The sequence below is a fragment of the Mus musculus genome, chromosome 8 (genome assembly GCF_000001635.26).
Source record: "Mus musculus strain C57BL/6J chromosome 8, GRCm38.p6 C57BL/6J".
NCBI lineage: Eukaryota > Metazoa > Chordata > Mammalia > Rodentia > Muridae > Mus > Mus musculus.
The window spans coordinates 115,337,484-115,353,165 of record NC_000074.6 but is presented as its reverse complement, the minus strand read 5'-3'; the positions used below and the strand labels follow the sequence as shown (position 1 = coordinate 115,353,165).

Genomic DNA, 15,682 nt, shown 5'->3' with positions numbered 1-15,682 from the left:
GGCCTGGTCCTTAGGACACATGGGCCACATTAATTTACTTAAAGTCATCTCCATGCTCCCTTGCCTGGAGACCATGGTGTAAGTAGACAGAGTGGGGGTTCTCAAACAACTGATAATTCCAGGAACCATCCCTCAGGTTAAGAATTAAGATAATTGAAGTGAAATCGCACCACGGTCACTCTCTCTTCTTTCTTTTTCCCACAGAAAATATGATGCTGGCATGCTTATCCCATGAGACGACTTGGCCCACAAAGCACAAACACTAAACTCGAACTCAGAGAAGAATCAAGAATGGGGTTTTCCTGGCGTCTACGAGAAGCGCTTTATTTTTCCTCTACATTTCTTTTCTATAAAAAAAAAAAGAAAGAAAAAAGAAAGCAAACACAAAAAAACCAAAACAGAAAAAGATTACTGATATTAACATTCAAACAAACGATATACACTTCAGACAACCATAGTTAAGCATGTTCTTTTATTAAGCATAGGATGGGGGAGCCAGGGGAAGTGAACTCCAGAGGACTTAGAGGCTGGGACAGTCGCTAAAGAAGATGTTCTTGGAACTGTGAGTGAAGACTGGAGGGAACTACTTCCTTGCTTCCCACCTCCAGCATATCCCATGTATCTTAAGGACACCGTGCCTCCTTCCTTGCCTGCCTAGGGAATGGTTTGCAAAATGTAAAATGCACTCGTTATAATCTCTAAAGAATTGCTTGTGTTAACTTTGGCAAGGAGGTCAGGGAATGGTGCTTCTGGGAACCACCAGCTCTGCACACCACACCGACACTGCTCCTCTCTGATGGCACCGTCGCATTGGTTCTCTTGGGACTAGGTACTGAGTTTTTCTCTCAAGTTGCCACGCCTGCTCAGACTTGGTAGGGAAGTGTGAAACATGGCCTCCAGGATTGAACTCAGCCTGAAGAAGTGAACAATGTGTGTGGTTTTTTTTTTCTTCCATTAACAGGAGAAAGCCAACCTTGGGTGGCAAAGTTGGCAGTGGTGGCAGCTGGGTGGGTCGAGGGGATATCAGGTTATTCTAAGGTTGATAGAAAATCACGTGTGCTTTTACAATGAGCAAGGGAACCTACATGCTAACCATGATTCCATTTTCAAGCGGGCCAACACCAGAAAAGCAAGCAGTCCCACGACTAACCCAGTCCTAGAAAAGGGACATCATCTCTTGAAATTCCCTGCTTCCCACTAGTTATAACCTTCTCCCATTGATTGTTCTTATCTACTCTCATTGCCCTGTACTGGAGTTCAGGGCACCCAGGATGATGGGGCTGACTGTGATGAGGGTCAGAGCATGGGTGGGGTTTTGCCCAATATTATGGGGTTCCAATTAGCTGGATGGACTACCCAGTCGGTCCTGGATGAGCCTCTCACTGAGTTCCCACAGGGCCCGAGCTGTCTCTTCACTCTGAGCCTCCTCGGATGGCAGGCAACGGCAGCAGTTGTTGAAATACATCCCTCCGAGGCCCTCCAGCTCTGGGGCGACTGCACAGTAGACAGTGGTAGCAGCTCCCTGTTGCTGAAAAGCAGAGAAGAAAGAAAAGCGATTATTTTTTTAAGAAACGAGTGACAAGGCGATGCCATTTTGGCTATCTGGAGATTAGCGGGGCCTTTCTCCACTTGGACATTGGAGGGACCAAGGGCTTGACTCCAAGCCCAGGACTGCTGAAGTATGATGTGCGACAGCTGTGGAAAAACAAGTCCATAAACTCTGCTTGTAAAGCTGGTGTGACTTTTTACACCTCAGAAAGGAAAAGGCTTGGGAAATAAAGACGTGTTTCAAACTATCATGCCAGACGCCACTTCGGCACAGAGAAGGAGATGCCATACTCCCCAACACGCAAGACCAAATCCATCCGACCCTTTGACTTCTCAAAGCCCAATATAATTTGACACCGAGAGCTTTCTAGAACCTTCTGTCCAAAAGAAACCAACAACTCTTGATTATGGCCCATCAAGTGGAAGGCTCAAGAGAGACTGGTGCCAGATCTTTCCTGTAGTCTTTGCTCAGGGTGCTTTTAAGGAGTGGGATGGGTTAACAACACTGTTGAGATATTTAAACACACACACACACACACACACACACACACAGTCTCACATGTCCCTATGCTGATGTGTTTATTAGTTCATCCAGAAAACACTTCTCTAAATGTCATATCTATTCTGATTTACAACAAGATATGGCCTAAGGTGGGAGGCATGTTTCCTACCAGCCTGTTTCAAAATGCAAGTCTCTGTGAGCAGCATTGATCATTTCCGGTCTCTTCAGGAGTAATGGTTGAGGCTGTAGCTAGGGGGTGTGTCTGCTGATGCGGTACCAAGTCATTGCAACTGACAGAATATTGTCCGAGATGTTATAAAGGGGGCAAGAGCTCACTTTGCTTTGCAAGCCATAATTAAAAATAATAGGCTTCTGCTCGTAGGGAGGCACGGTGAGCACGGCTCTAATTTAAAACCAGTACAGTTCATCTGCTATCCTGTGATCATTAATGAGGGAGGGGGGACAGTTCCCAATGGATCAACCCACTGTCCACTGACAGAGAGTGCGGTCACAAACAAGGACCAAAAGGTCACCACAAGATGTCACCTTCAGGAAAACATTAGGGATGTTTTGCTTACGAAGGAGCTGGCTTTCTGCCTCTACTCAAATGTAATCATTTTTTTTCCTGCCCCATCAGGGTTTAAGTTGTGTCAGTTTAGACTGTCCATGGAAGAACATCCCCATAAATGTAGAATCAGTGGGGTCAGGGGTGCCTTCGAGAACCAGGATCCCAAGAACTTACAATTTTACAAGAAGCTCTCTTGGATTTTTATGGGTCTGTCTCTGTGTTGGGATCTGTGGTCATGTATGCATTGGTCAAATGCAGCCATGTGGCCTGCCTGTGGGAGAGGAATGGAGGAGTGTAGGATGCAGACTTGGAGTTAGATAGCACCTAGCTGCTTGAGACTGCTGGACAGGTCCCATCTGTCCAGGATTTGAACATGACTTGTGGTTGAAGCGTAATTGAATAATAACGAATGGTTTGTGACTTCTTGAGGTCCCTCAAAATATTTGACTCCTCCTGCTTCTCCCCCAACCCCACCACCCAAAACAGTGACTGCTTTGGATTCAGTGATTTCTTTCTCAATTGGTTTCCCTTTTGTCAGTTGTTTTTCCTCATCACCATTAGCTGAGCACCAGGTGTGTTTATCTAAAATACCTGTCAGACAGTGATGGGGTTCCTCTGCATTCTGTAAGGAGGAGGTGGGCAGCCAGAGGGCCTCTGATAGCTAAGTAGAACACAGAGATCATCTCTCAGGTAACCCAAGCCACACAGTAGTTTGTCCTCAGCTCTCTGCAGGGTCTAGGTGAAGATGGAATTCTGGATAAACTTTGGGCTGTCTCTCTTGGATTTTCATTTTTATTTTGTAGCTGACAAGGAAAGCCAAGAGTGACCAGGCAACTTGCCACAGATGTCTATGTGGTGGCTGAGAGAATCCAATCAGCTCACCTCCAAATCCATCCCTTCTCCTCCTTTTTTCTCCTCCTCTTCCTCCCCTCCTCTTCCCCTCCTCCTCTTCCTCATCTTCCTTCTCTCTTCCTTCTCTTCTCCCTCCTCCTCTTCTTCCTCTTCTTCCCACTCCTCTTCCTTCTCCTCTTCCTCCTTCTCTTACTCTTCCCCCTCCTGGAACCATAGATGATTCTCATGTCAGACAATGGTTCTAATCTCACAGCAGGCTGGCCTCCCACAGCCTTGCTAACCCTGAGACAAGACCAAGGGAGGCCACTCAGGAAAGTGAAAACCAGAGATCTTCCAATCCTATTGTGGCACATTGTCACTGTGACCTTCTAAACATGATGTGGTCTGTGTGCTTGCATTGTGGAAATGGTGCTTTTGTGAAGAAATTCTAACCCCCCCCCAATCCAGAATCAAGCTAATTTGTGGGTCACGAGGAGATGTACTCTCCTTTGTTGGGATCGGCAAGTGACTGCAGTTGGGCTGGTTTCGTGGAAATGTACATTTGGTACCTATGCTTCAGCAATTTTAAAAGCCCAGCGTTCCACGCATGCGCACTTCAATTCTGTGCTATCAGTCTTAGGGTGTTTACAACCCAAATTCTACTGCCAGTGCCACGAGCTTTATAAAAGAACACAGGACAGGGTACTTTGCTGCCCCAAAGACCAATTGTGTGCTTTTGGCAAAGGGTCCATGCCCTTGCCATGCACATGGCCACTGGCTCTTGCTTTATCTTCTTTTCAGACACACAATTATGTGCTGACAAGTATCTCGTTGGTCCCATGCCCACTACCTCCATGTGCTTTTTGGAGAATTTTCTTTTCAAATGTTCCAATGGCAACCTTCGAGTGACATCGTTATGCCATCCGATGTGGCAACAGTTTAATAACAAGTTCCCACTTGGGACTCACCAGCTCTTCGAGAGTCTGGATACCATCAGCCTGAGACAGAACCACATTAGTGAGGTCTCATTAGCAAACAAGCTTTGCCGCTAACAGAAGATAAAACATTTTTAAACACATAAGAAAGGGTTTGGGGGGTTTGGGCTCCCCCCTCTGCCCCGAACACTTCAATCACTATCAAATGACTTTCACGCCACTTTGAGGGGCATCCATACATAATTCAGAGAAGATGAAAGTGACACATAAAGGAATTAATGTTAACAACGCTGGTGTAATATTTGAAGGTACGACTTGCCGTTTGTCAACATTGCTTTACTGATCCATGGTGATAAAATAATAACCCGTTGACATATGAATGCTGGCGGGAGCTGTGGGTTCTCCCACAATTTGTGTGTGTGTGTGAGTGTGTGTGTGTGTGTGTGTGTGTGTGTGTGTGCTTGAGCGTGTGTGCCTGTCTTTCTGTCTGTCTGTCTGTCTCCTCCAGAACAATTTCTTCAGGTTGTGCCCAGTCACTGCCCAGAAGCTGGGGAAGTAGCACGTGCAACCCACAGCAATGTCACTGGGTTAAAGCACTGATGGCCTAGGACTGAGCGTTTGTAGGAAGCCTAGTAGAATTTTTATTCATACCCCAATGGCATCTAGGTTCCAGTCAAACATTTTCGAGTAGCCAGAGTTCGACTGTGCCATCAGTTGTCACTATGCTTGTAAAACTGTCCAGGGTTCTTGTTTGGGTGTTAAGCTGAGAACACTTTGCTAACAGAGGTTTATCGGTCTCTGCCGGAAATCATTTTTCAGGTGTGCAATCCTGTCTTCCACCTCAGAAACCTGGAACACAAATAGGGGCGGCCTTTGGTTACTGAGACTCTGAGATTTAAAGGGGCCACCCTTCCAAAAGTCCTTTGCTGGGATGAAACTGTTAAGTCGCTGCCTTCCATCAACATTTATCTGGTAATGGCTGGCCATCAATTTGTAGCTGTCAGCACAGGATACAAATGGATATGGAGTCCTTCGAAGAAAAAGGTGTGGAGGTTTCTGATAAACAAAACATGTTTTTTTAAAAAACAACAACCAGCACATATTGATATCTGTGATGCGTTACTTAGTGCTTTGATAGAATGTCCATGTTCTGATAAGAACACGTGTCACACAATTAACTTAGCGTTCAGGTGACTCTGCTTTAATATGCATGCTCATTTAAAAGGAAGAGTAGACCCTTTCTTGAAGGAGGTGTAACAATGCATTTTAAAAGATGCCCCGCTGTCATGGCATATCTATATTCAAAGACTTGAAAGAGTGGAAGATGTTTGAAGATTGCTTTATTACAGACACATCCACACCAGGCCATCACAGAGCAAATGCTGAATTAATCAATTTATGCAAAAAAAAAAATAGATTCAGGAAAGGGAACACACCGTGCAAGCTAGATTAGGCTTGGAGCCTCAAGGGCAGGGAAGGCAGGCAGCTCTTGAGAAGTGGGCCGTGACTACAGAGGTGGATTGGAACTGCTGAGCTGCAATGAGAAGGTTAGGCAAAGAGGAAAGACAGGTGCATCTTCAGACCCTCGGGGCTTTCATTGAGACTCATCTGGGGTTTTGGAGGCATAGAATATACTTTCCAAATGTGAAACCCACGGCCCAATGAATAGATCATGCTGAGTGAAATGATTGGTCTGTTAGAAAGCTGTAGTAGTGACAAGCATCTTACTACCCTCCCCCCACCCCCAAACACTCATGCAAGAGAACTTATAAGACTTCTATCTGAAATATACAACGCTGGATTCTGGAGTTCATCTCCAAAGGTCTTGGTGCTTGGGACATAACTGTTCCCACAATTAATAATTTCAATCTCCGGTTTACAGGGCAAAAACCAAGCTGTTCCAAGGGGGTGCTGTGTCCCTACTTAACTATCCAAGAACAAAATTGTCAGTGGACAAATTGACCTCCTATTCCAGAATGTTCCACTGGTTCATAAAGCGGAGTAGTCAGTGCAGGAAGGAAGCTCACACACCTCTCTGATGAGTGACCTCAATGACAGAGTATCACCACGGCTACCTATACAACCAGAAGTGCTTACGAATAAGCAGCTAGGTTCCACCACAATGAAAGAGAACAAAGAGCTCCAGCCACTTGTGACCATTCCAATAGCTACGATGACTAGCATTCATTGAGAGGTGACCATCTGCTAGCACCTAGCATCAGCATCACCTTCTAATCCTCACAATGTCCTCACGCCAGGGACAGCTAGCTTCCTCATTTTTATAGACCCACATAGATTCGGAGATCGAACGGACCCTGTCCAAAGACACAGTGACAGTCGCAGACTGACAGACGCAGAATCCATGAGTCAGTGTAGGAAACCGCCTTCCCAAACACGTGACACACATTGGTCACTTCCTCCCAGACACCTCCCATTCAACTCAAGCTTCCTTGTGCTATTTTGTCACTAATCAGAGCCTAGATGCCCTGATCTGGCCTAAATTAAATATATGAGCTGTCTGTATGTTCACCTGAAAAATGTTCAAAGGAGATTTTTCCACTGTTGATTTAGTCAGTGAACTAAATTGAAATTATATCCATTTGGATTAACACCAAAAAGTGAAGACTCAGCACACAGCCCACCAATTCAATCGCAAATGACCCTTTACTAAAAAGAAAAAAAAAGATAAAGAAAGATAGACAGAAAGACAGACAGACAGAAAGAAAGAGAGAAAGAAAGTGAAAATTACCTGACCCAAAATGGCACTGCCAGGCATAAGATCTGCCAACTTAAAGAATATACCCTTTGGTGATAGATATCTTCTAAGAATGAACATCAAAACCAGTGGAATACGTGGTTGCTTACATGCCCTCTGTGTTCTGCCCATCTCCCAACAACACTCTGATAGGAAAGCTTGCCTGTGCTCCACCAGAAAGGTACAGGACTTTCAGTTTGCTTCCAAAGCCAGCCCTGTTTTTGAAAACTCCCATACAAACATAGCCTTCCATAGAGGCAGGCTCTGACAATCCATTAGACTTGCAAACCAACCCATCCCTCTCCTTGCAGCCCTCCACACACCCCCCCCCCCCAATAAATCCCTAGCAAATTAACTCCTACAAATTCCCAACAGTTGATTCCTCCATGGGCCTTGAATAATACAGGCTCAGCTCAGATGCATGCAAATATTTTATGTAGACACGGAGATGTAAACATCTTCCTAGCCCTCGGGAGTTCTGGTAATGCACAGGTTGTTCTTAAGCCTTCCTTACAAAAAGCCTTCATTGCCGGGGGGGGGGGGGGAGAGCAAAGCTCTGTAGACTGGATATTTGTTTACAAGGTATACCAGTGTGAGAGAATGTTCCAGAAAAGCCATACTACCCCTTCACTCTGCAGAAGAGAATGTGCTCACCTGACAGTGACTTTGACAGTGAGTTTCAGAACTTACTCGTTACCACAAATCCTTTTGCTACACATGGGGTCTCGGGTGTGGAAGAGCTCCGGTTCTTTTTGTCCTGGTGACTCTCGAATGAAGGTACGGAGTGCATTCTCGGGTGTGCGGACATAGCTGTAGAGTTCATCAGTGCCAGGGATCCCAGGGTGGGGCACACATTGAAAGACGCCAACCCATCAGGCCAGCCACAGATAACACCCAAATTGCAAAGCCCCTCTTGAGTAACATGGAGGGGCAGAAAGAATGACATTTAACTGTCCCGTGGCAGCCAAGTACTCAGAGAGAGTCTCTGAGATGACCCCAGACATTTCCTGTTGCATTTGAAGGAATCCAAGTAAAACACCACCAAATGTAAGTCAGATCTCTGCCAGGAGACAGTTTTCTAGAAAGGTCCCCGAGGAGTTTGAGCCCCTGGCTTGAAAACCAGGATAGAATGAATACAAAAGTCCATGGCAGTGTTGCTTTTTCTATGAGAGAAAGTCTGGAACCACTGGATTGTAGGTGGAAAGCGGGATGGAATTCTTTCTAGAACAGAAGAATAGAGCTGCCATCCCGAGCCTTAAGCCTAGGAAGCGACTAGAGAGCCAATCACAGCCATTCTGAGGCATCCAAATGTTTGGTCTCAGAACATGAGGCCAGGCAAGGTTTTAATTTAACTGGGGTTGGAGAGCAGAGCAACCCAACCTCTGTAAGCTCTCAGGGCTCTGTCTGCACATCAAGGATTGTTCTAGACTTTCTCTCAAAATAAATAAGGTACCTTTCCTATTTTCCTCATTTGCCATAGACAACCCACGAGTTCTGTGACAGAATTCTGTGTGCAATATGATAATTAGGATCATTTCACATCGCGGGACCCTACAATTTTGTGGGGAGAGAGGTGGAAGTACCCCCAATGAGAAGAGGGAAAAGGCATGACTCACATGTACTCTCTTAGATTGTCTCTCGAAGCACATTTACTCCACATTCTGTTTGTGCCGCCCCCCCCCCCCATCAAGAGCCCCCCATCGCTCTTGAGCAATTCTCACTAGATGGAAGGGAAGGTCTGGTGGATTAGGCCTTACATATTCAGGAAAGATGTCCCTGGGCATTCCCCATTGAGTTGCCCACAATGTGTACATTGCTCAACACAGCTTGCCATTTAGTTCTTTTACAGATGGAGATTTCTCTTGTGGGATGGAACTCCGATCTGGGTATCCCTTCTTTCATGAGTTACTTTGATATGGCCCAAAAGAAGAGCCATAGACATTTGCCACTGAAATAAGCATCTTGTGAATAGCTTAATTCTTCTACATTGGGCCTACCATTGTCATTTTCTAACTGGTCCACCTCAATGCCAGAGCTGAAGGACTTACGAAGAGATAAAGGACTTACATAAGAGATAAAAGAAGATATTTGGCAGGTATTAATTTGAAACATCTTACATTTCACTTCTTTAACCTGTTGTAGCTACTTATATGTATATATAATTTATAAATACTGTATATACATGTATGCCTCTGTATTCACCATGTATACTGAATAATTTAAAAATGATTGTCAGACAGAATCAATGGCTTTGGTTCTAATATAATGGGGGGAAAAAGATGTCTCCTTAGTATAAGTGAAACACATAGGGGGACCTTTGCTGCATAGAAAAGCTTCAATTAGTTTGCCTGTCCCTTTATCTCTTCAATTATATAAAACTATGTGGAGAGCAGGCAGGATTTCAGGGCACACCTCGAACAAGCTGTTTAGACTGTTAACAGGATTCAGAATGTATATAGCTATGTCACTGGTAAATTCTACAAATAAGAAATAAAAATACCATGGCGGTGGGTGGAAAATGCAGAGTTCCTAATATGACATATCAGGGTAAGAAATGAACTGTTGATCCGTCATCCCAGCTTGAACTACGAAAGCACACCTTGCCATAATTCAGCTCTCATGGGCAGCCCCCCTACCCCCACCCCCATGGCCAGCCCTGCCATGTCAAATAGGGTACATTCTCACTTAGCTGTGTGTGTTTTCTTTGAGAACTCCTCGGAACACATCATTTCTCTGGCTTGAAGATGTCAGCCTTGCTGATATTTCATTTAGAAGAGAGCATCTCGTTTGTTATTACTTCCATAATTAATGGTGATCGCTCAGGCACTGCCTTTACACAGAAAGAGCGCTTCTCTGTGGTCTAGGGGCTAATGAGAAACAATAGATATTTCATTCACCAGCAGCTTGTTGCTAGTTAGTGGGAAATGATCGCGTGTGCTGTTGCTTTAATTGCCAGAGTAAATAATTCTGCCTGGGTGTTATGAGCATTTTAAAGCACTTGATGCAAATATACTAGAAACAAAACAAACAAAAAAATTTTTAAAAATTGCATTCTATCTTGCAAATATTATCTAAATATGCATGTGCTAACTACTCAGCTACTGTATTTTAGGAAATACAATTAAGCTGCCTTTCTCTTCCCCTATGTAGACTGTAAATAACTGTAGATCTTTCTCTTGTTTCCTTATGTAAATATATGTAAATACTGACATACTATGCATGTTGATATTCTAGGCGATTTCAGGTACTTTTATAATCTAAAGGCATGGACTTGAGCTGGTTTGTTAAAAGGGGGGAAAGGGAAAAGCTCTCTCAAACTCTTTAACGCTGAATAGAAATTAAAGATTCTTCCTAGACTGGTGTGGTGTCTTTTGTTTGCTTTATCCAAAGTGAATGCACTCCTAACCTGGCTTCTTCTTTTACAGAAAGGAACTGCTGAGCACATAAACACACACACACCCCCAAATGATACCTGAGTTATTTAGAATACATTTCATACACTTTTCTTGGGTGTATAAGAACAATTCTAGAGTCATAGGTAGGCTTCTTTGATTGTCTTCATTTAGCAACAAACAAACATAATCCTTTTTGTTTACTTCTTAGATGCCAAGTCCGGTCTTAAAATCCTCTAAGAGGGTCCTGTTCTACCATTTCAAAGATGTAGAGCCTGAGTCACATTAAGACTGGCTACTTATTTGAAAGGACAAAAATGATTCCACCAAAACTCTGATTTGTTTATCTTGCATACAGAAGATCTACGAACTCATTCTGAAAAGCCTGTAAATAATATAGTTTCCCTGTAGTCTCTGTTGCAAAAGATCAAGTTGAACACTGTTTCTGCAAAAGAGTCATGAGCAATATGCACAGAAGTGAACATACCTGTGTGTCAATAAAACTTTATTTATACAATCAGTCAATGGGCCAGATTTGGCCTACAGGCAAAAATTTGCCAATTTCTGCTCCACACGTTATCAAAACTCAGTTCCTCCTCAGTAGAACAATAAGAGTTCTTTCTGAGTATGTGTGTATCTGTATTGAATGATCTGGGGAAATACTTTGATCAACTGAAAACCCTCTAATCTGGTTCCTGGAAGTACCAACAGTCTTGGAGGAAGTCACAGAATAATGAGATGAGCAGAAATGAAATCCCTTGAGTTTATAAATCAAGCTATCTGTCTCAGACAAATGACACTGCCAGGTTTCAATTTAGTTATCTTTTATTTTTATAAATGGGGATGGAGTAGGAAAGTTAAGAAAGACAAAGCAGGAAGAGGAAGGAAAAAAAAAAAGAAAAGAAAGAAACTGAACAACTCTTCCGCTTTAACGAGAGGAAAGAGGCCATTACTCCAGGTATCTATGGAAACCAAGCAGCCTGCTCACTTTAATGGTTGGCAAACAGCATTAGTGTTTGAAGATGTTTTGCCCAAGTATGATGCTACGGTGTAAATGCATTAATTGACAGTTTCCTTCGGGACTTCTTTTATTGAAGTTTTCAAACCTAATTTGATGGCACAGGGAGCTCTGAAGCCCTTGAAGAAGGCTGTAATGTTAGGTCTTTGGAACGCAGAGCCAGCATGGGTATAGTGTACACATGGAGTCGACTCTCCCTGCTGTCTCACAGCACAAGTGCAGACACAGCCTTCTTCGCTGCCTGAGCTTTTCCACGGCAAAGACCTTGAGCATTCCCCTTGGGTGTGGAGAGGCCCTTTCTAACCTCTCCTAAGTGGGAATCTATAGGAACTCTCCTGTCCTGGGAGGGACTGGAGGAGGAGAGGAGATCAGGTGTCTACTAGGAGTATGTAGCTGTATGAAACTAAAGTTAGAAAGAGTACAGCTTCTGGCAGCCATGTGACAAACCCCCATACGTTGGACTGCCTCTATGAAGGATATAATGCAATATGCCTTTGACAGGATCTTGTGATGACGCTGGTCTTCTCCTGGGTTAGAGAGCAGACACAAGTTCATAGGTAGCTACCGTCCTGTTTATTCTGGGTTGAAAGAAGGAAACAAGCAGATCAAAGTGTCTTTGTCTGTTCTTCATTTAAGAGACTTAACAGATGGGGAAAACACTTCTACCAAGCAGCAGTCACCCTTCTCCCCAACCTCCTTCAGCATCCCTGGGCATCTCGCTGGCTATGAACCCCCCTGATAGGCACCTTGCTGTGGGACTAAGGCAGCTCATAGTCAAGCCAGCATTTGTACAACTACTAAGCACTGTAAAACGCAAGGTCATCCCTGCACCAGCCTTAACAAACATGCTCTACATCTGCAAATATCTCCCTTGCAAGACAGTCAGAGAGAGAGAGAGAGAGAGAGATGCACACTGATGGTGGCACCACTGAGTGAGTACCAAAATGGTTATGTGCAGTAAAAGCCTGGAGTCCACCAGGGCTAGAGAGAGAGATGGCTCAAGAGCACTTCCTGCTGTATCAGAGGACCACAGCTCAGTTCCCATCACCCCATTAAGTACCTCACAGATGCCCCCATGTTCAGCTCTAAGAAGTCTGAAGCTTTCTCCCGGCCCATGTGCAAGCACACACAGTAAATACTTATTAAGTGTGTTTATGTTTTAGTAGATGATGGTTGCTGCAGTATTCTTTTGGGGCTAGCTTTTTTTGAAACATGTGTGTCTACATGCTGTACATGTGAATGCATTCACATGTATATGCTTACATACACATACATGTTTGTGTTCATGTACATGCATGTGTGTTTGTGTGTATGTACATATTTCTATGTGTTTGGTCCATGTGCATGTGGTGGCCCAAAGATAATGACTGACTGCTGCCTTTCTCAATCACCCTTTCCTTTGCTTACTATGGCTCCGTTTTTTGTTTTTTTTTTTTTTCCGGGTAGTCTAACTAGTTACCCAGTCCTGAAGATTTCCAGTCTCTGCCTCCCAAGTTCTAGGATTAAGGGTAGCTCCCACGCTTATGAGCTTTCACGTAGGCTCTAGGAATCCAAATTCCACTATTTGTACTTTGTGTGGCAAGTGACACCACTGAAGCGTCTCCCCAGTCCCCCACATGACCCCCAGTGTTCTCATAAATGTCCTCTCTGAACATTTTAAAGATAAAATTGGAAAGGTACATGTATCCATCCAAGTGAAAAACTGGGGTATCTCAGATTGAGCATGGGGACCCCAATAGAGGAATTCAGGGAAGGACTGAAGGAGCTGAAGGGGTTTGTAAACCCCATAGGAAGAACAACAATATCAACCAACCAGACTCCCCAGAGCTCCCAGGGACTAAACTACCAACCAAAGAATACACATGGAGGAACCCATGGCTATAGCTACATATGTAGCAGAGGATGGCCTTACCTGGGGTAAATGGGAGGGGAGGCCTGTGGTCCTGTGGAGGCTCAATGCCCCAGCATAGGAGAATGCCAGGGCAGTGAGGTGGGAGTGGGTAGGTGGGTGAGGGAACATCCTCATAGAAGCAGAGTAGATTGGATAGGGGGTTTTCAGAGGGGAAGGAGGATAACATTTGAAATGTAAATAAATAAAATAACCAATAAAAATTTTTTAAAAAGAAAAGAAAAAATGGAGGTATGAGATGGCATTGGCTGGCTTGCTGTCCACCACAAATGCAGATGGGCATTTCCCTTGTGAAAAGCCTGAACCATTCTCCAATGTTCTTTCTAGAAGCTTCTATGTGCCCCTCTAACAGGACTTCTCTGTCCACTTCACTCTGCTCCTCTTATTCTCCCCATTAAACACTTGCTTTAAAACACACACACACACACACACACACAAACCAAAGGGTTGGAGAAATGGCTCAGTGGTTAAATCATGGGGTACTCACACACAGGAACCGAGTTCAGTTCCCAGCATGCCCATGGCTACTAACAACCATCCGTGACTCCAGTTCCAAAGGATCCGATGCCCACTCCTTTCCTTTACAGGCACTATATACACAGTATGCACAGACATGTATGCAGGGGAAATACCCATAGGCACACACACACACACACACACACACACACACAAAACCCAAATAAACATTTTTTTTAAAAAGAAAGGAGAACATAAACTTGAATTTTCTAATAGTATTCCTTCTAGGCTTCAGAAAAAAATCTCAGGGTTCCTCAGTTCAGAGTCCAGAGAGCAATAAGCAGATCACAAGTTACCTGCTGTGCGACAATCAATGTGCATTTGTATCAGCCTCACTGGTAGCTGCTGAATTTGACTTTGGGCCTTAAATCGCTGAGAGCCGATGCTCGTGAGTGCTTTGTGGATGCCTGGGATTTGAACCCAGAACTTGCTCTGGTGGAGAGGTTGGCAGGCTGAATGGGAATTAAGTGTAGAGACATAAGTTCCTTGGCCAAGTGCGTCAGAATACAGCCTGACACATTGCCTGCTTGGGCCATTGATCCCAGTGGTTGTTGTTTCCTCTCTATGCAGAGCCTCTCTATGAGGGTCCTCCTTTCCCACCTCTGAACTTCGTTACTAGGTTCTCCCTACTCGACACAACCAAAGGTGCCATTCCTGACCGCAATCGAGGAACGACCTGAACTGTCCCAGGCAAACTTCATGGGATTCTGCTGGCTGGCAAGGCATGGGTTAATGGCTCAGTATGTGCAGGTCACCTGGCACATCCACCCGGGAGCTCCACTTGAAGCTCTCTTGCCCTCACAGAGTAGAGAAATGCTGAACTCACGAAAATGGGGTACACCAAGGAACACCTTACTCTGCGTTTCCCCACCTCTGGCTGCTGCACCTGATAGGATTCAGCTTCTCACAAATGCCTGGCTTGTCAAAAGGAAGGCACACAAACACAGCCGGTGACCAAGCACAGAGTCAGCAAGAATGCAAGCTGGCTGCGCGGTGGGTCCTCAGAGTGTCCAGGTGGTAGAAAGTCTGGCCTCGCAGGCAGTGCCTTGACATTCAGAATCAGGTGGCCTTTACAGGACAGGCCCTTTAAGACGTAGATCCTACATAGGGGCCTGGATGCTCTCTATGGCACTTTGGAGATGCCCAGAGGCAGAGGTTCTACTGAATTCTTGCAAGAGCGCTGTAGAGTGTTATTAACGAATTTTGTTAATAGAAAAACAAGCAAGTCATAATGCCACTCCATTGAGTCAGGCACTGTGGGAAAATGCTAAATGTAAACTGATATTTACTGATAAAAACTGCTGAGGTTAGACATTGATTCAGTGTGGTCCCCACAACCTAAAGCGGCTTCCATTCAGGTACTTCCTAGCCCAAGGCAACCACAGTTTCAAACATGTTTTGTTTGTTTGTTTTTTTTTATCAGTAACAAATCCTAAACAGGGTTCTAGAAACTTCACCTCAACGCCTCATTAGACACAGCAACGACTCGGCGGGGGTAGCAACGTTCTGTTTTAAAGATGAGGAAACCGACGGTCAGGTGAGCCGTAGCTCTTGATATAATGGACCAGGATTCAAATCACACAAGTCTGACCCCAGAACTAACAATGCCCTGGCTCACCAGTGGACTAGACCACCAGGCAGTTTATTTCTACAGGTAGAATCTTTACATTCTTACAGATAAATATTCCAACCCGTCCTAAATAAAATA

The 15,682-nt window shown here is 44.5% G+C and overlaps 1 protein-coding gene across 1 annotated transcript in view; it reads right to left on the bottom strand.

Moving 5' to 3' along the window:
• Positions 1 to 453: 453 nt before the first annotated feature.
• Positions 454 to 15,682, bottom strand: part of Wwox (WW domain-containing oxidoreductase) — a 913,078-nt gene continuing 897,849 nt past the window's right edge. Inside the window, exon 9 of the mRNA NM_019573.3 lies at positions 454 to 1,528. Coding sequence (NP_062519.2) covers positions 1,340 to 1,528 — 189 coding nt within the window. The 3' untranslated portion in view covers positions 454 to 1,339. The remainder of the gene's footprint in view (positions 1,529 to 15,682) is intronic.